General features: G+C 48.4%; 1 protein-coding gene across 2 annotated transcripts in view; it reads right to left on the bottom strand.

The window, feature by feature from the left end:
- The window catches only part of LOC119975689, a 45144-nt gene that overhangs the window by 11099 nt on the left and 7126 nt on the right, over positions 1-26919 (bottom strand). Inside the window, exons 2-5 of one of the 2 annotated variants that reach the window (XM_038815479.1) lie at positions 16158-16463; positions 15093-15356; positions 13621-13734; positions 13333-13416 (exon numbers count right to left, since the gene is read on the bottom strand). In XM_038815479.1, the coding sequence (XP_038671407.1) occupies positions 13333-13416; positions 13621-13734; positions 15093-15356; positions 16158-16463 (768 nt within the window). The remainder of the gene's footprint in view (positions 1-13332; positions 13417-13620; positions 13735-15092; positions 15357-16157; positions 16464-26919) is intronic. The other variant, XM_038815480.1, reaches the window with a different exon arrangement.

Genomic DNA, 26919 nt, shown 5'->3' with positions numbered 1-26919 from the left:
GCTGGCCAGAGTTGATTGGAAAAGGAGCCGAGCAGGGAAGGTCAGTAATGGCAGGAGCTTTTCAGGGTTAGTCATGAGGCACAACAGAAATTCATCCCCAGGAGGAGGAAACATGGTAAGGGCAGGACAAGGCAACCATGGTTGATGAGGGAAGTCAAGGACAGCATACAAGCAAAAGAAATGCATACAAAGTGGCGAGGATTAGTGGGAATCCAGGCTCAGTGGGAATCCAGGCTTAGTGGGAAGCCAGAGGATTGGGAAGCCTTTACAAGCGAGCAGAGGACAACTAGAAATGCAATAAGGGGGGGGGGGGGGGGGGAGATGAACTATGTGTAAACTAGCTAGTAATATAAAAGACAACAGGAAGAGTTTTTTCCATCTATAAAAGGTAAGAGAGAGGCAAAAATAGACACTAGACCACTGAACATGAGGCTGGAGAAGTAATAATAGGAAACAAAGAAATGGCAGAGGAACTGATTAGTTACTTTGCATCAGTCTTCATGGTGGAAGACACCAGTGGGAGGCCAGAGCTCCAGGAGAATCAGGGGGCAGAGGTGAGTGTAGTGGCCATCACTAAGGAGAAGGTTCTGGGGAAACTGAAAAGACTGCAGGTGGATACATCACCTGGACTGGGTAGACTACAGCCCAGGGTTCTATCGGAGATAGCCGAGGAGATTGTGGAGGCATTGGTGGTGATCTTTCAAGACCACTGGAGGCAGGGAGGGTCCCAGAGGACTGGAAAGTGGTTAATATAGCACTGCTACACTAAAAAGGGAGGGAGGCAGAAGACAGGAAATTATAGGCCAGTTAGCCTGACATTGGTAAGATTTTAAAGTCCATTATTAAAGATGAGATTGCGGAGTACTTGGAAGTGCATAGTAAAATAGGACTGTGCCAGCACGGCTTCGTCAAGGGGAGGTTATGTCTGACAAATCTGTTAGAATTCTTTGACGAGGTAACAAGGAAGTTCGACAAAGGAGAACCAGTGGACGCAATTTATTTAAATTTCCAGAAGGCCTTTGACAAGGTGCTGCATAGGAGACTGTTAAATAAGCTAAGAGCCTATGGTGTTAAGGGTAAGTTCCTGGCATGGATAGAGGATTAGCTGACTGGCAGAAGATAGAGAGTGGGGATAAAAGGATCTTTTTCAGGATGGCAGCCAGTGACTAGTGGTGTGTGTCAAAGGTCGGTGCTGGGACCACAACTTTTCACAATATACATTAACGATCTGGAAGAAGGAACTGAAGGCACTGTTGCTAAGTTTTCAGATGATACAACGATGTATAGAGGGACAGGTAGTATTGAGGAAGCAGAGGGGCTGCAGAAGGACTTGGACAGGCTAGGAGAGTGGGCAAGGAAGTGGCAGATGGAATACAATGTGGAAAAGTGTGAGCTTATGCACTTTGGAAGGAGGAATGGAGGCAGAGACTATTTTCTTAATGGGAAAATACTTAGGAAATCAGAAGCACAAAGGGATTTGGGAGTCCTTGTTCAAGATTCTCTTAAGCTTAACGTGCAGGTTCAGTTGGCAGTTAGGAAGGCAAATGCAATGTTAGCTTCATGTTGAGAGGGCCAGAATACAAGAGCCAAGGATGTACTTCTGATGCTGTATAAAACTCTGGTCACAATACTCTCCATTTGGAGTATTGTGAGCAGTTTTGGGCCCTGTATCTAAGGAAGGATGTGCTGGCCTTGGAAAGGGTCCAGAGGAAGTTCACAAGGATGATCCCTGGAATGAGGAGCTTGTTGTATGAGGAATGGTTGAGGATTCTGGGTCTGTACTCGGAGTTTCGAAGGATGAGGGAAAAATTTTATTCAAACTTACAGGATGCTGCGAGGCCTGGATAGAATGGACACGGAAAGGATGCTTTTACTTTTAGGAAAACCTAGAACCAGAGGGCACAATCTCAGACTAAAGGGACTATCCTTTAAATCAGAGATGAGATGGGATTTCTTTAGCCAGAGGGTGGTGAATCTGTGGAACCCTTTGCTGCAGAAGGCTGTGGAGGCCACATTACTGAGTGTCTTTAAGACAGAGATCGATAGGTTCTTGATTAATAAGGGGATTAGGGATTATGGGGAGAAGGCAGGAGAATGGGGATGAGAAAAATATCAGCCATTATTGAATGGCGGAGCAGACACGATGGGCCGAGTGGCCTAATTTTGTTCCTATGTCTTATGGTTTTTATCCAAAGGGTGATGCAAAGTGGATTTGAGGGGAATAGTGTAGATTTAGATCAGGCAAAGCATACGAGGGAGAATGGAATAGAAGGAGGTGCTAGTTGCATATACTGAAGAGGATTGAGACGAGGTTCATGCGGGTCTGTTTCTTTGCTGAAACGCAAGTCAACCGCGGAGTAAAGTATTTCCTCGGGGGAGCCAGTCGGAAATGCTCACTGGTCAGGTGGACAGCACGATTGTACTGCACACCATGCCAGCATTCCCAATCAGGGCCGGCTCAAGGCACCGGCAACTCGGGCAGTCGCCCGGGGCGCCATCTGCTAGGGGGCGCCAGAGACTCGGGTCCCGCACATGCGCTGTTGGGCCGGTGCCAACCAGCGCATGCGCGGTGGCCGCCCTCCCCCAGGGCGGCCCCCCCCGGCTCGGTCCGCCCCCCCCGCTCGGTCCGCCCCCCCCCGCGGTCCCCCCCCCCGCACCCCCCTCGGGTCCGCCCCCCCGCACCCCCTCGGGTCCGCCCCCCCCGCACCCCCCCCGGTCCCCCCCCCCGCAACCCCCTCGGTCCCCCCCCCCCGCACCCCCCTCGGGTCCGCCCCCCCGCACCCCCTCGGGTCCGCCACCCCCGCCCCGCCCTCGGTCCGCCCCCCCCTCGGGTCCGCCCCCCCGCACCCCCTCGGGTCCGCCACCCCCGCACCCCCCTCGGTCCCCCCCCCCCCCCGCAACCCCCTCGGTCCCCCCCCCCCCGCACCCCCCTCGGGTCCGCCCCCCCGCACCCCCTCGGGTCCGCCACCCCCGCCCCGCCCTCGGTCCGCCCCGCCCTCGGGTCCGCCCCCCCCCCCCCCAGGTCCGCCCCCGGGGGGGATTCAGAACGGGTCGGGCAAGATTTGAGCAGTGAAGCAGGTAACTCTGAGAATGGAAGGAACTGCAAAAAGAAATATCTCTCGGGCGATGTGAGGAAGAATGAACAGCACGAAGAGTTCAGTCAGTTGGGCGGCTTCTTGCGGAAGAGCAGACTGGGATCGGAGAAGATTCAGTCGCAGGGTGGAGCAAAAGCGAACATTGTTTACGGTTCAAAAAAAATAGTCATGGCATCACCGAGGAGCCCAAATGGGATTAAATCCCCGTGGTGAAAGGACACCTGGAGATTGCACATTATTTTCAATAATTTGTGAACTCGCGTGTCTCCAGTCCAGTGTTTACCCTGCTGGCTGAGAATTGTTCAACATCAGTCCCGCGCCTACACCCACGCAGATACAGACCTGTGCAGAAGCTGCAAAATGTTCATTCAGAATTGGGTATGGGAAATTCCCAGCTCACTCTGAGGGACTTTATGTTCCCGTTCATTGATACGCCCTCCTCCTCCACTTTCCCCCTCTGCCATAAGTTTAAAAAAAAGCCTGGGGACCCTGGGGGTACAGTTGAAGTGCTGTGACACAGGGAAAGCTATTGAATTGAATGATGGGGAGAGGCTCAGAAAATGGGACCGATGCCGCCAGCTACCGGTCAGAAACAGTGTGCAGAGTGCTGGAGTCATTGAGGCCCGCAGCACAGGAAAGGCCCTTCGGCCCATTGCCTCTGTGCCGGTCAAATATAACCACCTAACTAAACTATCGTTTTTTAAAAATAAATTTAGAGTAGCCAATTATTTTTTTTCGATTAAGAGGCAATTTAGCATGGCCAATCCACCTACCCTGCACATCTTTGGCTTGTGGGGGTGAAACCCACGCAAACACGGGGAGAATGTGCAAACTCCACACGGACAGTGACCCAGAGCCGGGATCGAACCTGGGACCTCGGCGCCCTGAGGCAGCAGTGCCACCCACTGTGCCACAGTGCTGCCCCAACTAAACTGTTCTAATCCTATTTCCCAGCACTTGGCCCATAGCTTTGTATTCCCTTGGCATTGCAAGTGCACGTCTAAATACTTCTTCAATGTGATGAGGGTCTGTGCTTCCACCAGCCTTTCAGGCAGTGAGTTCCAGACTCCCACCACCCTCTGGGTAAAAATGTTTTTCCTCACATCCCGTCTCAATCTCCTGCCCCTCACCATAAATCTATGCCCCCTGGTCATTGACTCCTCCGCCAAGGGGAAAGGTTTTTTCTTGTCCAAGCCTCTCACAATTTCACACATCTCGATCATATCCCCCCTCAATCTGCCCTGCTCCAAGGAAAACAGCCCCAGTCTATCCAACCTCTCTTCTTAGCTGAAAATCTCCAGCCTGGTAAATCTCCTCTGTACCCTTTCCAAAGAATGTGCTATCCTTAACTGGATAGCACATCCAGTTACTGGATGGCGGTCAGCTGTCACCACAGTTTGTGTACTCGCACATCACAAACAGGCGGAGAGAAAACCATTGGGAAAAATCACAGTGCATTGGAAAAGATCAACGATTGTAATAAAACAAACAGCAGAGACTGTATCTGGTCCCCTTAGTCACCACGTTAATTACAATGTTGGTGGAAAAGGGATGGATCGCAGACGCGCGACTAAAGCAGGTGTTTGACAGCACACAGATGTTGTTTGGCCCATTGTTTCTGTATCTGCTAGGTGTGGGTTATTAATTAATAGTCCCGGTTGTAACCAATTAGCGTGCGGCATATATCTCAGCGCTTCCCCCGGTGGCATTAAGTAAAATAATTACTTCACCTGGTTATGATTCTGGGCGCCTCATATAGAACATAGAACATAGAACAGTACAGCACAGAACAGGCCCTTCGGCCCTCGATGTTGTGCTGAGCAATGATCACCCTACTCAAGTCAACATATCCACCCTATACCAGTAACCCAACAGCCCCCCCCATTAACCTTATTATAAAAAAAATTATTTTAAAAAATTTTTTTTAATTTTAAAAAAAAATTTTTTTGATGACTTGGTTTTGGTGGGCCGCATAAAGACCTTTGGCGGGCCGCATGCGGCCCGCGGGCCGTAGTTTGCCCACCCCTGATCTAAAGGGTTTAGGGCAGCACGGTGACGCAGTGGGTTAGCACTGCGGCCTCACGGCGCTGAGGTCCCAGGTTCGATCCCGGCTCTGGGTCACTGTCCGTGTGGAGTTTGCGCATTCTCCCCGTATCTGCGTGGGTTTCGCCCCCACAACCCAAAAAGATGTGCAGGCTGGGTGGATTGGCCATGCTAAATTGCCCCTTAATTGGAAAATGAATTGGGTACTCTAAATTTTTTTTTAAATTATCTAAAGGGTTTGAAGAAAGTGTTTGACATGCATGTAATAAGAGTGTCAAATTGGGCGGCACGGCAGCACAGTGGTTAGCACAGTTGCTTCTCAGCTCCAGGATCCCGGCTTCAATTCCGGCTTCGGGTGAGTGTCTGTGCGGAGTCTGCACGTTGTCCCCGTGTCTGCGTGGGTTTCCTCCGGGTGCTCCGGTTTCCTCCCACAGTCTAAAGATGTGCAGGTTAGGTGAATTGGCCATGCTAAATTGCTCGTAGTGTCCTAAAAGGTTAGGAGGGGTTACTGCCACAGGGTGGAGGTGTGGGTTTAAGAAGGTTGTTCTTTCCAAGGGTCGGTGCAGAGTCGACGGGCCGAATGGCCTCCTTCTGCACTGTAAATTCTATGATTTCTATTAATTGAAAGACCAGACTGTTTTCTTTGTTCTTTAGACAGGTATATGAATGGGTGGGGAACAGAGAGTAGTAGACCTTGGAAAATAGGAGACAGGTTTAGATAAAGGATCTGGATCAGCGCAGGCTGGGAGGGCCGAAGGGCCTGGTCCTGTGCTGTAATTTTCTTTGTTCTTTGTTCTTTGTTACATGTAGCTAAAATAAACTGACTGAATGTTATTAAATAGATTACTAGAGACATTTCGAATACTGAAACTGAGCTGAGGAATAAAGGCGAGAGATAGAAATTAGTCACAGATCAGCCAAGGTTTCCGCAATCACAAATATTTCCACCTCCTGGGGAGTTGCTCTCGAAGCCCTTGCTTAGCTCTTTCTGTCAGTCTGCTGCAGACGCGGAGCAGAGCTGGTCGGTTCTAAATTTCCTCTTGCTTTTGGGGTAAGTAACTTCTTCACCAGCAACGGGACATCAGCGCTTGTGAATGGCTGGCCCAGCATTTAGCAGGTCAGAAGCGCGGCCGGGGGAATATTGAATTGAACATGTTTGAATGAAACATGTGCAAAGCGAGTGCTGGCCTGGGCAGATTGCACAGACTTCAACACCATTGAATATTATGTATCGCGGCGTCACCCATTCCTTTACCAGCGTTTACCCGCGTGTTAGGGACAAATGTTTGAACGGTATTTACAGTCGATGCATTAAATAGTTGATGTGAAAATGATTCTCTGGCTGTTTGGTGTCAGAGGGTCCGCCCCCCCGCCGGGTCCGCCCCCCCTCGGGTCCGCCCCCCCCGCCGCCCCCTCGGCCCCGCCCCCCCCCCCCCCGCGGGTCCGCCCCCCCCCTCGGATCCGCCCCCCTCGGCCCCGCCCACCCCGCCCCCCCATCGGGTCCGCCCCCCCCCCCGCGGCCCCCGCCCCCCCCTCGGGTCCGCCCCCCTCTCGGGTCCGCTCCCCCCCCGCCCCCCCCCTCGGGTCCGCCCCCCCCTCGGGTCCGCTCCCCCCTCGGGTCCGCTCCCCCCCCGCCCCCCCCCTCGGGTCCGCCCCCCCCCCGCCCCCCCCTCGGGTCCGCCCCCCCCTCGGCCCTCCCCCTCCCCCTCCCCCTCGGCCCCGCCCCCCCAAGGGCGCCGAAGTTCAGCTTGCCCGGGGCGCCAGCAACCCTAGGGCCGGCGCTGTTCCCAATTCCAGACCACACAGAGCTAACAGTGCCCAAGAAGTGGTAATGCACAGTACAAGTGCTATAACTCAGCTAATGACAACACACAGATTGACACAGAAAACATGTGTAATTTGGATATTCTGAATTCTCCCTCGGTGTACCCAAACAGGCGGGGGAATGTGGCGACAAGGGGCTTTTCACAGTAACTTCATTGCAGTGTTAATGCAAGCCTACTTGTGGCAATAAAGATTATTATTTTAATTACTATTACTGTTGACTGGTCAAGGATGACCTGGCCCTCTTCTTTATCGACAAGGAAGCTGAGCAAGATTATTCTGAACTGCGTGAACTGTTCCCATACTGTCATTGGCCGGTATCGGCACACTCCTGCATTGACAGAATATCTGAAACGGACTTGTGATTTGTTTCATGGAGGACATTTTGTGCGCATCTCAGAAGTCTCCATGACTGATAGCGTCATACATGCATTCAGCCAATAGATGGCAGCATTGCCTTCTAATTCCCAACTGTTTTCCCCATTCATGTTATACCCCATGTAATTTTACACAGTCAGGCAAACTCAAGGGATTAAAAGTGGCTGATTGCTGCTGGAGTACGAAACAGCAGTGGATAATCTCACAAAAGGTGCTGAAAAACCTTATTTAAAACTACTGCACATGTTAAGGGACAAGCAATTGGTTATTTTCCTCAAACATTTCTTTTTTTTTAATAAATTTAGTGGACCCAATTAATTTTTTCCAATTAAGGGGCAATTTTAACGTGGCCAATCCGCCCAGCCTGCACATCTTTGGGTTGTGGGATCAAAACCCGCGCAGACACGGGGAGAATGTGCAAACTCCACACGGACAGTGACCCAGAGCCGGGATCGAACCTGGAACCTCGGCGCCGTGAGGCAGCAGTGCTAACCACTATGCCACTGTGCTGGCCTACTGACTGTAACTGTAAGACATGGAGCGTGCAGATATCATAGCTCCCCTCCCCCATCAATGTTAATTACTCCAGCCCTATAAACCTCCAAGGTCTCAGTGCTCCTCCAATCCTGGTCTTTTAGGCATCCCTGATTTAATCCCTCCAACAATGGTAACCACAGCTTCCGTTGCCTCGGCGCTAGATTCTGGAATCCCTAACTCAAACTCTGCTCTTCTCTCCCTCCTTCAAGATGCTTGTGGGAACATCTCTCTTTGAACTGGCTTTCAGTCACCTGTCCCAACTTTCCTGAGGTACTTTGGTGTCAGATTCTGTTTGAAAATCTGATGAAGTGCCTTGGGGCATCTTGCTCTGTTTTTTTTCTAATCATCATCTTTATTGTCACAAGTATTGTCACATGAGGCAGCATGGTAGCATTGTGGATAGCACAATCACTTCACAGCTCCAGGGTCCCAAGTTCAATTCCGGCTTGGGTCACTGTCTGTGCGGAGTCTGCACATCCTCCCCGTGTGTGCGTGGGTTTCCTCCGGGTGCTCCGGTTTCCTCCCACAGTCCAAAGATGTGCAGGTTAGGTGGATTGGCCATGATAAATTGCCCTTAGTGTCCAAATTGCCCTTAGTGTTGGGTGGGGTTACTGGGTTATGGGGATAGGGCGGAGGTGTTTACCTTGGGTAGGGTGCTCTTTCCAAGAGCCAGTGCAGACTCGATGGGCCGAATGGCTTTCTTCTGCACTGTAAATTCTATGATAAATGAAGTTACTGTGAAAAGCCCCTAGTCGCCACACTCCAGCGCCTGTTCGGGTCCACAGAGGGAGAATTCAGAATGTCCAAATTATCTAACAAGCACGTCTTTCGGGACTTGTGGAGCACCCGGAGGAAACCCACGCAGACACGGGGAGAACGTGCAGACTCCGCACAGACAGTGACCCAAGCCGGGAATCGGACCTGGGACTCTGGCGTTCTGAAGCAACAGTGCTAACCACTGTGCTACCTTGCCACCGGCATCTTGCTGTGTTAAACATGCAATATAAAACAGCTGTGACTGAACCTGGATAACATCTAGTCTTGGGTTGACAAGCGATGGGCAACATTGATGCCACACAGGTGATTAGTGGAGAGCTCAGGAGGGAAAACGTTTTCACCCAGAGGGTGATGGGCACCTGGAATTCACTGCTTAATGTGTTGGTTGAGGCTGAAACCCTCAACTCATTTCAAAGGTACCTGGATCTGCATCTGAGGTGCTGGAACCTGCAAGGCTATGGACCAGCTGCTGGAAAATTGGATTAAAGTGAGCAGCGAGTTTATTTTTCCCCCTTTTCTCTCCGGTGCAGACACATTAGGCTAAGTGGCCTCTTGCGGCACTGTAACATTTTGATGTTCTAGCCTTAATTTCCCATGAGATTATTGTGGTGTGTCACCTTCTTGACAATTGAATGGCTTGCTAGGTAGTTTTAGAAGGGAATTTAAACAACATTGTTTGGGTCTGAAGTCACGTCTAAAGCAGACTGGTCAAAGAGTGTGTCCTTCATTAACTGAGGGCCGAAGGGCCTGTTCTGTGCTGTACTGTTCTACGTTCTATGAAGGACATTAGTGAACCAGCTTTTTGTAACAATTTGACAGTTTCATTGCCACCATTATTGAGCCAAGTTTTTTTAAATTCTTAATTTACTGAATTTAAATTCTAGCTGTCATATTGGGATTCAAACTCATGTCTTCATGTCATTCGTCGCACCTTCTGGATTACGAATCCAGAGACAAGCAACTGTTTCTATTCTCTCATTCTCGGGGCTTGCAATGCGTGAGACCTTATACTAGCCGACTGGACCCTCAGATCAGAGGAAAGAAAGCCAAGTAAACAGTAGGCATTGTTAAAGGCAAAGCTCCCTCGATTAGTTGGTGATTTATGGACGTGTTTTTGACCAGGTGTCATGTGAGAGTACCTTTAAGAAATGGGTGTTCATCAATGAGTGTGTATATAAGTATCTGTAGTGAGAGTACCTTTAAGAAATGGGTGTTTAATACTGCAGTGATGACAGAGAGTGGATGGAGCTGGGCTGTCTGTCAACTTTTTACTTTCGATTTAGGCTGTTTGCTGCAGGGTGTGTTTTAGTTTCATTTTCAGAGCTGGATAGCTGCAGTCACAGCCAGAAGGTGTATTAGAGTCTCTCTCTCTCTCTGTAATCTAAAGATTGTAAATCGAGGGCAGCACGGTGGCGCAGTGGTTAGCATTGCTGCCTACAACGCTGAGCACCCGGGTTCGAATCCCGGCTCTGGGTCACTGTCCGTGAGGAGTTTGCACATTCTCCCCGTGCCTGCGTGGGTTTCACCCCCACAACCCAAAGATGTGCAGGATAAGTGGATTGACCACGCTAAATTGCCCCTTAATTGGACAAAATAATTGGGTACTCTAAAGTTTAAAAGAAAAGATTGTTATAGAACAGTACAGCACAGAACAGGCCCTTCGGCCCTCGATGTTGTGCCGAGCAATGATCACCCTACTCAAACCCACATATCCACCCTATACCCGTAACCCAACAACCCCCTTAACCTTACTTTTTAGGACACTATGGGCAATTTAGCATGGCCAATCCACCTAACCCGCACATCTTTGGACTGTGGGAGGAAACCGGAGCACCCGGAGGAAACCCACGCACACACAGGGAGGACGTGCAGACTCCGCACAGACAGTGACCCAGCCGGGAACCGAACCTGGGACCCTGGAGCTGTGAAGCATTTATGCTAACCACCATGCTACCGTGCTGCCCTAATTGTAAATCGATCCTGGTGATTTAAAACTAATAACAGTACTGACTTTAACCGGATGTGCTTCTGGTAAAAGGTGTTTTAAGTCTTATGGATGTTAAAAGGAAAGCTTAAAGGATTACTTAGTGTTGTATTCTTTGGGGGTTGTATTTGAATTGATGGTTGCTAAGATGTTTCACTGTATGTTCTAAAAAGCTTAACTTGAGTTCATCGAATAAACATTGTTTTGCTTGACAAAATACTTTTCCATTTCTGCCCTACCACACCTGTAGAGTGGGCTGTGTGGTTCCCATACCACAATCTATTAAAAGTTGTGGGTCAGGTGAACTCCATGATACACTTTGGGATTCTCTAAACCCTGGCCCATAACACAGGTTAAAAGAATCTTGAAGAATAAAGTTTGTACCGATTATCTGTAAAATGGGGCTAATCCATCCCACAGTTGGAATGAGGAACACAGTTACACGAATACCTGAACATGGGACCAGCGTTGAAGACCTCAGCAAATTGCTGAGAGAACATAGAACATGCAGTGCAGAAAGAGGCCATTTGGCCCATCGAGTCTGCAACTGTGAATCCGTCTCTAATTCACTTGTCTCTCAGTTCGGAAGAAACGGTCTCGAACACGTTCGTACTTTAGAATATTCTTTATTGCGATCGGGGCAGCCCTCTAGGTATTCCAACGGTCCACCTCTGAGTGTGCTAAAGTATTGCTCAAAACATCCTTTCTTTATATGTTTTTTTAAGAGGGCTGTCCCTTGCATTCACTTGAGCTTGCCCCCACTACAAAGCATAGCTTGTTTTTACCATAGATCCAATACATGATTAACTTGTTATTGCCATAATTTCGATACATGATTTTACAGACTTTGAGGTTATCTATTGGCACATGAGTATGTAGTAGTTTTAGCAAAAACAGCAGGTGTTTAGCCACAGTAGCAGCGGCTCCCACATTTCATATTCCGTCATCCAGCCATCTTCCTTGTTTCTCAAGGCTATTCAGCTTACAGTCATGAGTCAGCTCACGAATTCAATAACAACTCCCTTATTTGTAACTTTCCACTAATGTGTCCCATTAATTCTGGCTTGTTCTAGCTATTAACCCTTGCTTCACATTCTCACAACGACCCATTTAAGCCCTCACTTCCATCCCATCCCCGTAACTCAATAACCCCTCCCAACCTTTTTTGGTCACTGAGAGCAATTTATCATGGCCAATCCACCTAACCTGCATATCTTTAGACTGTGGGAGGAAACCGGAGCACCCGGAGGAAACCCACGCAGACACGGGGAGAACGTGCAAACTCCGCACAGACAGTGACCTAGTGGGGAAATCAAACCTGGGACCCTGGCACTGTGAAGCCACAGTGCTATCCACTTGTGCTACCGTGCTGCCCAAAGAGAGAGAGAAGAGGTAGTCAAAATTGATGGACCGCTGTATGCTGCACATGAATACGGACTAAGTTTGCAAACTCTGGGTGTCATGAAGAGCCAATGAGATGGGGCTACCATGGCTTTGCCACATTTAACAGATGTAACAAAGGGCAGCACGGTGGCCTAGTGGTTAGCACAACCGCCTCACAGCGCTGAGGTGCCAGGTTCGATCCCGGCTCTGGGTCACTGTCCGTGTGGAGTTTGCACATTCTCCCCGTGTCTGCGTGGGTTTCGCCCCCACAACCCAAAAATGTGCAGAGTAGGTGGATTGGCCACGCTAAATTGCCCCTTAATTGGAAAAAATAATTGGGTAATCTAAATTTAAAAAAAAAAACAGATGTAACATCCTGGAAACCCAAGTTATTCAGCCTGAGCTTGAACAGAGATGCGGTCGGATTACAAGAAGCTGCAGACATCATTTAATGAGGGGGGCAGAAAAGAGCACATGACCATGCTGTCAAAGTGTGCACAATTACTAAGGTGGTTCCGAAATATCAAGAATGGTGTGATATTGCTTGGGGGTGGAAATGATCCAGAGAGACTTGATGCAGCCAGACCAATCAATGATATGTACATTTTGCAGGGACTGCTGTTGTTAGAAGTCTGAGGGCAGATGGGCAATGTTCATTCCCGTTGATTCCAACATCTTTGTAAGTGTGATGACATTTTAAGAATCAACGGGAGCAGCTCTGAACAAATTCCCAACTTTAGCGAACTGGTTCGTTTATCATCATAGAATTTGCAGTGGAGAAGGAGGCCATTCGGCCCATCGAGTCTGCACCGGCTCTTGGAAAGAGCACCCTACCCAAGGGTCAATACCTCCACCTTATCCCCATAACCCAGTAACCCCACCCAACACTAAGGGCAATTTTGGACACTAAGGGCAATTTATCATGGCCAATCCACCTAACCTGCACATCTTTGGACTGCGGGGGGAAACCGGAGCACCCGGAGGAAACCCACGCACACACGGGGAGGATGTGCAGACTCCACACAGACAGCGACCCAAGCTGGAATCAAACCTGGGACCCTGGAGCTGTGAAGCAATTGTGCTATCCACAATGCTACCGTGCTGCACAACATGTGGGGTTTTTTTTGTTGGTGCCAGCACTCAAATTGACAAATATATTGAACTTAAATTCACAGTTTGAGAATTCAGATCAGAACTCATCCAAGTTTTCCACCAACTGATGGATCAAACTGGTAATTTAATATGTCAGAAGTCTTGTACTGTAGAAATTCAAGTACCAACTGGGAACAAAGAAACAGACACATACAGTACCTTCAACCCGCATCCAAAACACAAACGCACCGATAAGAAAGAGAAACTGCAAAACTTGTAGAATATATTGAAGAACCGGAAGACCTGGAACAATAAGCAGATTCATATCAACATCACTTGAGCAACAAATATTCTCACATTTTCAAATTAATCACACCATACAAAGAACCAGACTTGAAAAGGATATGGGTGTCACATTGAAATGTTTCACCGAGTCTCTGTTACTGAACTTTAATGTTATAAAACTTTCAGCACTAAATTTGCACAAAAACAAAACTTTTTTCTTACTTGTTGTTCTGACCTCAGCCAGGAACAAAATGATTTTACAAATCATGGCAGCAACAGCAGCGATCAGTGCAGAGAAGGAGAATATCTTTGTGTAATAATGCAGCGATACAATGCCTGCAATAAAAAGTTTATTTCAAATGCATGCCACTTTGATATCTGTTAACACATTGCAAAAAGAGTCTTCTTTGCCTCAAAAGCGTGGTTATCAAGATCTTGCATGTTAGAAATAGAACACTTCCCACCAAGCATGCTCACTTCCAAGGACTTAGGTAGAGTGGAAAATATTCTCTACTCTTCCCCAACAGTGTACCATGACATGGAAACAGCAAATAGTAAGCCATTTGGACCTTCGAGCCTGCTCCACCATTCAACATGATCATGGCTGATCCTCTATCTCAATACCATACGCCAGGGCTCTCCCTGTACCCCTTGATATCTTCCGAGCCCAGAAATCCACCTATTTCCTTCTTAAACATGTTCAGTGATTTGGCCTCCACAGCTTTCCAGAGGTTCACCACCCCGAGTGAAGATATTTCTCCTCATCTCAGTGCTAAATGGCCTACCTTGTATCCTGAGACTGTGACCCCTTGCTCTGGACCCTCCAGCCAAAGGAAATAGCATCCCTGATCCAGTCTGTTCAGCCCTGTCAGAATGTTATACGTTTTAATTAGATCTCCTCTCATTCGTCTAAATTCCAGTGAATCCAGGCCCAGTCGACCCAATCTCTCCTCATATGATAAATCCGCCCATCCCAGGAATCAGTCTGGTGAACCTTCGTTCCACTCCATCTATGGCAAGAATATCCTTTTTTAAATAAGGAGTCTAAAACTGCACACATTCTTCCTCCTGTACTCAAGGCCTCTTGCCATGAAGGCCTACATTCCATTTATTATAATAATCTTTAATAATAATCTTTATTGGTGTCACAAGTAGGCTTACATTAACACTGCAATGAAGTTACTGTGAAAAACCCCTAGTTGCCACATTCCACCACCTGTTCAGGCACACAGAGGGAGAATTCAGAATATCCAATTCACCTAACGGCCCGTCTGTCGGGACTTGTGGGAGGAAACCGGAGTACCCGGAGGAAACCCACGCAGAAGCGGGGAGAACGTGCAGACTCTGCACAGAGTGACCCAAGCCTGGAATCGAACCTGTGAACCCTGGAGCTGTGAAGCAACGTTGCTGACCACTGTGCTACCTAACTGCTTGCTGTACCTGCACGCTTGCTTTCAGTGACACCATGAGTATGTCAGACTGCAAAGTTTAATTACCCATACTGGACAATCTGACTGCTCTCACTGAGTGCCGGGAAGGTGCATCAGGAAATTACACATGACCAGTCTACTTCTACTCCTTGAAAATATATAATGTCATCCCATAGTAACATCTTTATAGAGACTGAGTGCAAGCACATCAATGGAATGTAGATTGTAATTAATGAATGGAATTTATTGATGGGTATGACTCACTGGAAATTGCAAGAGTGTATGATTGGTTATTCTTGCTAACCCGGTTTTCCACAATGCAAGTGTATATCCCGTAGTCTGATTTGCTGGGTTCAGAAATAATCAACTTGCTGTTGTTTTGCACTAACTGATAACGTTGACCATTTTTTATCACTTCAACACCTTTCCTCCACACAATGGAAGTCGCTTTCCCCGCAGATACTTGACAGGCCAGTATAATGGTGGTCCCCACATAGGTATAATTGATCAAAGGCTCCGACAGTGGTTCTGTGGGAGAGGGAGGGAGAATGGTCAGATTAGCAGCTCTGAGTTCGAGGATAGCATTGCTTCACATTATGTTGGTGTGGCTAACTAACAAGAACTCTGTCCCTCACGGGTAGCTCAATATAACATCAACGCTGTGATGACCTTCCAAAGGCTTCATCCAATCACAAAGGCCGTCTAACTCCAACATCACCCGACTCTGCCCCTACTTCAGCCCAGCTGTTGCTGACATTCTGAGCCATTCTCACCCCCCCCCCCCCGACTCCACTATTCCAATGCTCAATGTGCTGCCTCCCATCCCCCATCCTTCAACTCATCTGAAACTCTGCTGCCTGTTTCACATTCTGTACCGTTCCAGTCCCCCGTCACCCCTGTCCTCACTAGTCTGCATTAGCTGCTGCCCGTTTCCTACGCTGCACCATGTCCCAGCCAGCAGTCACCCATCACCCCTCTACTCATCGGCCTGCACTGTCTCCTGCACATCAATGTCTGAAAATTAAAATTATTGCCTCATGCAAAAAATATATATTTTTTACTCTTACGTATCTCTGTAAATTCCTCTAACTCTTCAAACACCCCACCAAAATCTCCGTTCCTCCCACTCTGGTCTTTTAAAAATTCCACCATTGCCACCAATGCTTTCAGCCACTAATGCCCCACGCTCTGGAATTACTCCCTTGGCAGAATAGGTTTGAGGGGCCGAATGGCCTATTTCTATTCCGTGACAGAGTTCTCAAGTCAAAAACAATTCATGAGATGAAATGGCCATCATTGTCAAAATGATAAAGAATTGAAATCACTTACCAATAAGTTTCAAATCTATTCTCCTCAACAATTTATCCTCTACATTGATGGTATAAACTCCTTGGTCACTGAGTTTTAAGCTGTTTAATCGCAGTGACCCGTGAAATGGATTGAAATGTAAACGAGATTTAAAGTGTTTATTTGGTTCTTCTATTGGGTGATTTGGTACGTAATCCAAAATAGTAACCAGGTTCCCATCGCTGCCAGTGAATGTCCACAGAATTTCACTGTTTCGGAGATCAGCTTTGTTTTCCGGATCCAGTAAAACGGATAAACCAATCGCAGCAACCACTTCTTTTCTTCCAGCTGATTAACATAAAATAAAAAAATTATTCCTTTCAAGTGCGAAACACTGAAATTCAGCAGCAGTGATGAAGAAAAGGTGTACACTTTGTACCAGCAGGTTATCTAGGGAGAATGAAAGGAAGACTCTCATTTCTATAGTCTTTCACCACCTCGGAGCATCCAAACCCCACTTGTTTAAATGGTATCACAGAATCCCGACAGTGCAGAAGGCTGCCATTTAGTCCATCGATTCTACACTGACCCTTGGAAAAACCATGGCGAAATTTGAATTGCATAAAAATCTTAAATCAAAAGTCTAATCATGCCCATGAAACTATTGTCAGTCGTTATTTTTTTAAAACCCATCTGGGTTCACCAACGAAATCTTCCATCCTTACCTGGCCTACATGTGACTCCAGACCCACAGCAATGTGATTGCCACTTACATAGCCCAGCAAGCCATTCAGTTCAAGGACAATGGAGGGTGGGTATTAAATGCTGGCTCAGACAGCAACATCTACATCCTACGACCATAAAGAAAGAACGAGTCTAAAAGAAAGAGGGAGAAGGGGACAGGGAAAGAAGGAGAATACTATGTGCAGTTTTGGTCTCCTTATTTAAGGGAGGATGTAAATGCATCAGTGGCAATTTAGAGGAGGCTTACTCGATTAACTGTTGTTGACATGGACTTCAGTAAAGCCTTTGACAAGGTGTCTCACGGCAGACTGTTACAAAAGGTGGAGCCACACGGGATCAGAGATGAGGTGGCAAATTGGATTCAGAACTGGCTCAGTCACAGAAGGCAGAGGGTAACAGTGGAAGGGTGTTTTTCTGAATGGAAGGTTGTGACTAGTAGTGGTCCCCAATGATCTGTGCTGGGGCCTCTGTTGTCTGTAATATACATAAACGAGTTGGAGGAAAATGGAGCTGGTTTGATTCGTAAGTTTGCGGATGACCCCAAGGTTGATGGAGTGGCAGATAGTGTTGAGGATTGTCAGGGGATACAGCAGGATAGAGATAGGTTGGAGACTTAGGCAGAGAAATGGCAAATTGAGTTTAATCTGGACAAATGTGAGGTAATGCATTTTGGTAGGTCTAACACAGAGGGGAAATATATAGTAAATGGCGAAACTCTTAGAAATATAGAAAGTCAGAGAGATCTGGGCATACAGGTCCACAGATCTTTGAAAGTGGCAACACAAGTGGACAGGTTAGTCAAGAAAGCATACGGAATGCTTGCCTTCATTGGATGGGGCATCAAGTATAAAAAGTGGCAAGTCATGCCAGTTGTATAGAACCTTGGTATGGCCGTACTTGGAATATTACACACAATTCTGGTCGCCACACTACCGGAAGGATGTGGAGGCTTTGGAGAGGATGCAGAGGAGGTTTACCAGGATGTTGCCTGGCCTGGGGGGTGTTAGGTATGCGGTGAGGCTGAATAGACTCAGGTTGTTTTCAATAGGAGTTGAGGGGCGACCTGATGGAGGTCTACAAGATTATGAAATACATGGATAGAGTGGATGAGCAGGCACCCTTTCCCAGGGTGGAGCGGTCAGTCACTAGGGGGTCATAGGTTTAAGGTCCGTGGGGCAAAGTTTAGAGGAGATGTGCAAGGCAGAGTTGTTGCACAGAGGGTGGTGAGTGCCTGGACCGCGCTGCCAGGGGAGGTTGTGGAAGAAAATATAGTAATGGTATTCAAAAGGCATCTCAACAAATGGATAGGATGTGTATAGAGGGATACGGCACGAGGTAGTGCTGAGGGTTTTGGCCAAGGGTGGTATCATGACTGGTACAAGCTTGGAGGGCTGAGGGGCCTGTTCCTGTTCTGCATTGTCCTTCGTTCATACCTGGAATGAGAAGGTTATCTCTGAGGAAAGATTGGACAGACTGGGCTTGTTTCCACTGGAGTTTAGAAGAGTTAGGGGTGACTTGACTGGAGTGTTTAAGATCTTGGATGGTATTGACAAGGTAGATGTGGAAAGGACGTTTCCTCGAGTGAACGAATCAAGGACTAGAATGCACTGTTCTAAAATTATAGGTTGTCCTCTTCAGGTACACATGAGAATAATTTGTTTCTCAGAAGGTTCTGCAGCTTTGGAATGCTCTGCCTCGGAAAGCAGTGGATATGAGATCATTAAATATTCTTAAGGTGGAGGTAGATACTGTGGTGAATATAGAAATTGTTATGCATTGTATTTGTGGAAGTAACGTTGTTAAATGTTGGGTTAAGGTGTATATTTATTGTGGTAATATTATTAAACAACCCAGGTTAAGGTATCCAGACTGTAGAATGTGCAAACTCCCCACGGACAGTGCTAAAGCTGTAATTAAGAAGTTGTAAAAGGTTAGGTAAATGATTGATTCTAACCATTTACTGGTTTACATATAGATGGCTAATGGAACATTGTTATGATTACTAGAGATTCCCTGGAGAGTAGAGAGGGGTTATATTTAGTCCTAGCTAAGCAGATCATGGGGCATCTTAGTGGGGTACAGCTGATGTAATCAATGGGAGGAGCCAGGTCTGTCTATACTTTTGCAGTTTGCCAGCGGATTTGAGTCTGAGAAGGCAGATGAATTTTAAGTTGAACAGTGGTTTTGCTGCTAGGTTGAGCAGAAGCATACTGAACCTATTCTTGAAAGAAACTCCCCCCAAAGGTCTTTACAGCTAAGAAAGTAAACCTGTATTATTAAGTTTATTTATAAGTGGCATTTTCATAGAATTTACAGTGCAGAAGGAGGCCATTCGGCCCATTGAGTTTACACTGGCTCTTGGAAAGAGCACCCTGCCCAAGCTCACACCTCCACCCTATCCCCATAACCCAGTAACCCTACCTAACACTAAGGGCAATTTAGACCCTAAGGGCAATTTATCATGGCCAATCCACCTAACTTGCACATCTTTGGACTATGGGAGGAAACCGGAGCATCCAGAGGAAACCCACGCAGACACGGGGAGAACGTGCAGGCTCCACACTGACAGTGACCCAAGCCGGGATTCGAACCTGGTACCCTGGAGCTGTGAAGCATCTGTGCTAGCCACTATGCTACCGTGCTGCCCCCTGTATTTGAACTGTATTGGGTTGCTGAATTGGAGTTGGTAGCAGGTATAGATAGCAAGTTTAAATCTTTCCTTGTCTTTAAAAAATGTTCAACTGTTCATTGCAAAGCTATTGCTTTGATGATAACGTAGTTGATTCTGTGTTTAAATTAAAATTTGTTTTGACATAAAATATATCCATTGGTCACAGTCATCACTCCTGTGGTGAAGTATGTTTTCCTCAGTTTTACAAATTTTTAAAAACTTGTTTGGGGTTCGTATCTGGTCTCCGAATAAATATTGGGGTCTGGTCCGAGATTCTTGTTAGGCAATGGAATTCAAAGGTTATCAAGTTTTATACGTGGAACTTAAAACACAAACAGCTCAGCTATGATCTTACTTTTTTTAAATAAATTTTGAATATCCAATTCATTTTTTCCAATTAAGGGGCAATTTGTTAGCTGTATTCTTAAATGTATTTATTTACAAACGTGTATTAAAACAGGTTACAGCAAATAAACACCCTGGAAAATATACTGCCCAGCAATCAATTATACAGTTTGTACAAATTATTTCCCTTTATCACCTTCCCCCCTTGCGAAGAACAGCTCCTCAAACACGGTCACAAACATCCCCCCACCTTTTCTCAAACCCCCCCCCCACAGAGCCGCTTAACTCATATTTTATGGGGAGGGGTTGGTTTAGCACAGGGCTAAATCGCTGGCTTTGAAAGCAGACGAAGGCAGGCCAGCAGCGTGGGTTCAATTCCCGTACAAGCGCCGGAATAGGGTGACTAGGGGCTTTTCACAGTAACTTCATTTGAAGGCTACTTGTGACAATAAGTGATTTTCATTTCATTTTTATTTCACTTTATCTTCTCCAACCGCAGGAAGTCATACAGGTCACCCAACCAAGCCACTACCCCCGGTGGCGATGCCGACCGCCACGCCAGTAAAATTTGCCACCGGGCAATCAGAGAGGCGAAGGCCACGACATCGGCCTTCCTCCTCTCCAAGAGCTCCGGTTTCTCTGAAACTACAAATATCACCACCAAAGGGTCCGGGACCACCTCCTCCTCCACTATCCTGGCTAAAACTGCGAACACTCCCGCCCAGAACCTTCCCAATTTTTTGCATACCCAAAACATGTGCACGTGATTCGCTGGCACCCGCCCACACCTCACATTCATCTGCTACCCCCTGAAAGAACCCACTCATTCTCGCACCAGTCATATGTACCCTGGGCACCACCTTAAACTGTATCAGGCTCATCCTTGCACAAGAGGAGGTCCCGCTACTACACCCGATCAAATGCCTTCTCCGCGTCAATGGACACCACCACCTCTGGTACCAGAGGCAGTGCCTCACTCCATGCTCCCCAATTTATCTCTCCTCCCAACTCTGTTTCCCATTTCACCTTGATCTTCACCACCCGCTCGCCTCCCTGCTCCCCCAGTATATATCGCCAATTCTTCCCTCCACTTCCACATCCGGAAGCAGCAGTCGCTCCAGCAGGGTGTATACCGGCAGCCTGGGGAACCCCCTCCAGACCTTTCTCGCAAAGTGCCTAACCTGCAGATACCTGAACTCACTCCCCCTCGGCAGCTCTACCCTTAGGTCCTCCAGACTGGCGAACCCTTCCTCCAAATACAGATCGCTCACCTTGACCAACCCCACTTCCCTCCACCTCCTGTATACACTCTCCATCCCCCCCCCCCCCCCCCCCCCCCCCCCGGTTCAAACCCATGATTCTCGCACAGCGGATTTAACATAGTCATCCCTTCCACCCTAAAATACCTCCTCAACTGATTCCATATCTTCACCGTGGACTGCACCACTGAGCTCCTTGAAAATCTACTCTAAGCCATTGGCAACGCTGCCGTCGCCATAGCCCTCAAAATAGGCCCCTTACAAGATTCCTCCTCCATCCCGACCCACTCTACTCCTTGTCCTTCCCACTACAGCCGTAATTTGTCCACCCAATAATAATGAAGCAGGTTCCCTCAAGGCGCCGAGGTCCCAGGTTCGATCCCATCTCTGGGTCACTGTCCGTGGGGAGTTTGCACATTCTCCCCGTGTTTGCGTGGGTTTCGCCCACACAACCCAAAGATGTGCTGGGTAGGTGGATTGGCCCCTTAATTGGAAAAAATTAATTGGGTGCTCTAAAAAAAATTTTAAATTAAATATAATAAAGCAGGTTCGGCAACGCCAACCCCCTTCTGCTGCCTCTGCCTGTGTAGCAGGGTCCTCCCCATCCTTGGCACCTTCCCCGCCCAAACAAAGTCTGAAATGATCGTGCCCAATTTCCAAAGAAAGGCCTTTGGTGTAAAAATCGGGAGAGCCTGAAAGATAAACAAGAACCTCGGCAGAATATTAATTTTCACCACTTGGACCCTCCCCACCAATGTTAAGTGCAGTCCACCTCTTAAGATCCTCCCTGGCTTTCTTCACCAGCTTTGTTAAATTCCTCTTATGGAGCCCTATCCATTCCCTCGCTACCTGAATCCACAAATACCTAAAACTGTCCCTTGCTACTGTAAATGGCATTCCCCCCAAATTAGCCCGCTGTCCCAGTTCATTCACCAGGAAAACCTCACTATTCCCACCATTCCGCTTGTACCCCGAGAACCCTCTAAACCTCCCAAGCAGGCCCATAATCCTTCCCACACTCTCCAGCGGATCCGAAACAAAGCTTTGCAAACTCATATTATGTGTCTTCACCCTCGCCCTTGGTGCCACATACAGCAACCGCATGGGCCACAAAGCTCAGCCCAAACCCAAACCTTCCTAAAACGTCGAACAAGTATCACCACTACACCCGATCAAGTGCCTTCTCCGCGTCCATGGACACCACCACCTCCGGTACCAGACCCCCCCCCCCCCGACGGATTCATCACCACATTCAACAGCCGAAGCCTGTTTGATCTTCTGCAACCACCCCCGGGACACAACCCTCCATCCCGCCAACAACTTAGCCAAGACTTTCACATCTGTGTTCAATAGTGATATGGGCCGATACGACCCACATTCCACCGGATTCTTCCCTTGTTTGGAGATTAGTGTGATTACTGCCTGTATCATCGTCTCCGGCAGCTCTCGCTTCTCCAGTGCTTCATAAACACCCCCAAAAGATGTGGCGCCAGGTCCGTCACAAATTCCTTATTAAATTCCGCCGGGTACATCCGGCCCTGGGGCCTTCCCCAACTTCATAGCCCTGATACTATCCAGCACCTCCCTCAGCCCCAGGGGCTCCTCCAACGCCTGCCTCTTTCTTTCCTCCACCTGGGGAAATTCCAGCTCATCCAGAAACCGCCCCATATGCCCCTCCTCTCCCTCCAGGTCCACCTTGTAAAGTCCCTGGTCGTAATCCCGAAACGCCTTGTTTATCTTCCCGGGCTCCGACACCACATCCCCAGCCCCAGTCCATATTTGATTTATTATTGTCACATGTATTAGTATACAGTGAAAAGTATAGTTTCTTGCATGCTGTACAAACAATGCATACCGTACATAAGGAAAGAGAGACTGCAGAATATAATGTTACAGTTATAGCAAGATGTGAAGAAAAGATCACTTCATACGAGGTAGGTCCATTCAAAAGTCTGATGGCAGTGGGGAAGAAGCTGTTCTTGAGTCGGTTGGTACGTGGCCTCAAACTTTGGAATATTTTTCCTGACGGAAGGAGGTGGAAGAGAGTATGTCCTGGATGCGTGGGGTCCTTAATTATGCTCGCTGCCTTTCTGAGGCAGCGGGAATTATAGACAGACTCAATGGATGGGAGACTGGTTTGTGTGATGGACTGGGCTACATTCACGGCCTTTTGTAGTTTCCTGCGGTCTTGGGTAGAGCAGGCTCCATACCAAGCTGTGATACAACCAGAAAGAATGCTTTCTAAGGTGCATCTGTAGAAGTTGGTGAGGGTGGTAACTGACATGCCCAATTTCCTGTCTTCGTGGAAAGCAGAGTCGTTGGTGGGCTTTCTTAACTATAGTGTCGGCATGGGGGGGGGGGGGGGGGGGGAGACCAGGACAGGCTGTTGGTGATCTGTACACCTAAAAACCCGAAGCTCTCGACCCTCTTTCTACTTCGTTCCCATTGATGTAGACAGGGGCATGTTCTCCACCACGCTTCCTAAAGTCGATGATAATCTCCTTCGTTTTGTTGACATTGAGGGAGAGATTATTGTTGTTGCACCAGTTCACCAGGTTCTCTATCTCATTCCTATACTCTGTCTCGTCATTGTTCGAAATCCGACCCACTATGGTGTTGTCATCAGCCAATTGCAAGATCGAGGTGGAGGGGAATTTGGCCACACCGTCATAGGTGTATAAGGAGTATAGTAGGGGGCTGAGGACACAGCCTTGTGGGGCACCGGTGTTGAGGATGATCGTGGAGGAGGTGTTGTTGCTTATCTTTACTGATTGTGGCCTGTGGGTTCAGGATCCAGTCGCAGAGGGAGGAGCCGAGGCCAAGGCGACGGAGTTTGGAGATGAGTTTCGTAGGAATGATGCTGTTGAAGGCCGAGCTGTAGTCAATAAATAGGAGTCTGACATAGGTATCTTTATTATCTGACTGTCAGTCATTGAAAGATGCATCTACACTGGCTAGCTGGCAGGCTAATGCCTCGAAATTGGGCATTGGCTTCACCGAAGGGGGAATTGTTAAAACAGTAGAGGTCTTAAGAAAGGAATGTAAAGAACGAAAGCATGCTACTCCTACCCCGGCGCCGGTCAGCAATGCTAAGCAAGGTTGGGAGGACGGGGACGATGGGGATGAGGAACATCTGTTCAATTGCGGGGGACGTCGGAAGCCTCCACAGCCACCACCTCTACCACCCCTCCCTAATGCACCGATCCAATTTATTATACCCCTCCCAAGTCAGAATCCACCACCTTATGCACCACCGCCGCCCCAACCAGCATATAAACCCCCGGCCATGAGTACAAGGTCGAGAACAAGGGGGGGAGGGGGACCATTCATGCAATTGGTCCAGTTAAAGGAACAAGTGGGAGAACAATTAGACAGTCTTTTCCAAAATCTGGATGAGGACGAGGATTTCCCTCCTCCTCTTCCACCAGCCCTCAACCATCCCTTACCCCCACCACGACAGATGCCAATGCGCCAGGTGCCAAATCCTTCCTATGACCCTAATGCAAACGCGGGCCCTAATGCTGAACGTACCATGAATATTTATGTCCCGTGGAAACCCAATGAGATTATGTCCATACAAGCTGGAATACCAAATCGAAAAGAGTCCCCTACTGCCTTTGTTGACCAACTCCAATGTACAATTCGTGTATATGAGGCCGAAGCACGGGACTTATGGGCCGTGGTCCAGCAGGTCTTGCGCCCAGAAGAACACGTTCGCTTCTGCAATGTCTTACAACAGCAGAATCCTACTATTACCCTCCCTGTGTCTTTAGCGTCCCTTAACGTGCTCCACCAGGCGGACCGGCAACGCCAAGATGCAATTTTTGCTGCATTAAACACTACCCTTCAAAAGCCTGTAGATATTACCAAAATACTTGAGACCAAACCCCGCAAGGATGAGGAAGCCGACACCTTTTTAGAGCGCTTTAATGAGTCGTACCGTAACCAGGCCGGAGACACTAACTACCGTGCTGGCAATAACAGCCCACAGTATTGTGCCATGCTCTTGAGCTGCTTGCCCACCTCCTTATCGGATGCGATCAAGACTAACAATATGGATTGGTCCGATAATAGTCCCACCCAAATGGCACGAGCTGTGAGGTACTACTGGAAAAACGGCTCACCTGAGGGTCCATCTAAAGCAACCCCTAAAATTAAGACTGAGTATGTCCTTAGAAAAGACGTCCAGGAGGTACCAATACCCTCTCGGGCGCCTGATAACACAGGCCACCAGACGGAACCCCAATTCTGCGCCCCTGGTTGGGTGACCCCACAAGGTGAAGGATACACCTCCCATCCAAACGGGCCCCATGCACCGCTCTATGGCCCTCCGTATGCCCCTCCGGGAGCAGCGTCGGCCTATGCACCGCCCCCACCATATTCTTATGCCACACCCTACCAACACCCCTCCCATCCCCCACCACCCTATTGTCCACCGATGCCGCCCCAAGCAGCACCTACCCCCACACAACCACCACAACATGCAAGGCTCTGTTATAGTTGTGGTAAGCCAGGACATTACGCTCGTAACTGTTACTCAAACCCTACTCGCGGCAGAGGGGGTCGTGGAGGTGGAGGACGGGGCAGAGGAGCGCCCGCAGTGGCTGCTCCAGTCACTACTCCGTTCACTCAAAATAACCCCTTCCAACAATACTGATTGTCGATGTTGCCTTCTCGTTTAACCTCCCCTGACTCTGAGCCTGTTTTCTCTTTAACCATTTATGGTCACTCCTATCCGTTTCTCATAGACACGGGGGCTACCATGTCTTCCGTACAGTCTCACCTCAACCTTCCCCTCTCATCAGAAACCCAACAACTATCTGGTTTCCAGGGACAGGTAGCTAGTTACCCCATTTCTTTCCCTGTGCCCGTTTCCTTCCACGGCTACACCCTCCAGCACCGATTTATTGTTACAACCGGACTAGATTGTAATCTACTGGCCCGAGACCTTCTCTGTGCCTTTGGAATACATCTTGAATGTGGGGATAACGGGATCACTGTCCATTCGCCCAGCATACCACGCCAGTTAATCACTCATGTGCACCCGCAATGGTGGGCACTTCATTTGATGCCTGAGCGGTTGTTCCATGTCACGCTGGCCTACGATTCGACCGAAGCTGACGAGGGCCTGGTCGACTCTTACAGCCCTCATCTTGAACAAGAATTCTCAGTCACCCTTTTTGCTTCTGTGAGCGGGCCCCAAGGGACTGCGGATGCGGCACAAGTGCCTACCTGGCTATGGCGCCAAGACGGGTACACCGCCCCGCACGTCACCCGCCATGTCCATTACCCCCACCATGCCAAGGATCTAGGGCCAATGGTCCGACAGGCATTGGACCAGTCTGACCCCTCTCTTCTGGAACCCCAACTCCTCCCTGGCGGTCTTACCATTACATACATGTCACAACCAGCTACATCCCAATCCATTCTTTTACACCATCGCGCCCAGACCGATGCGACTGTATCTCCCCACGTATAGGCTGCGGATAAGTTTGATGTTGGTCTCGTCCCTACCCAGCCTATCACTATTCCTCTCCTCCCCGATGTTCAACTCCCCTCGATCCGACAATATCCCATTAAGGCCCAAGCTCGCCGCTCTATCGATGCACTCATAGCTAAACTTCTCGACCAAGGCATCCTGGTTCCTTGTCAGTCTCCGTGCAATACCCCCATCCTAGCGGTGCCCAAACCTGGGAAACCGGATCAGTACCGCCTCGTCCAGGATTTACGTGCTATCAATTCTATTGTTCAGCCTCTCCACACCCTTGTTCCTAACCCTGCGCAT

The sequence above is a fragment of the Scyliorhinus canicula genome, chromosome 13 (assembly GCF_902713615.1).
Source record: "Scyliorhinus canicula chromosome 13, sScyCan1.1, whole genome shotgun sequence".
Lineage (NCBI taxonomy): Eukaryota > Metazoa > Chordata > Chondrichthyes > Carcharhiniformes > Scyliorhinidae > Scyliorhinus > Scyliorhinus canicula.
This window is presented reverse-complemented; position numbering and strand designations above follow the sequence as displayed.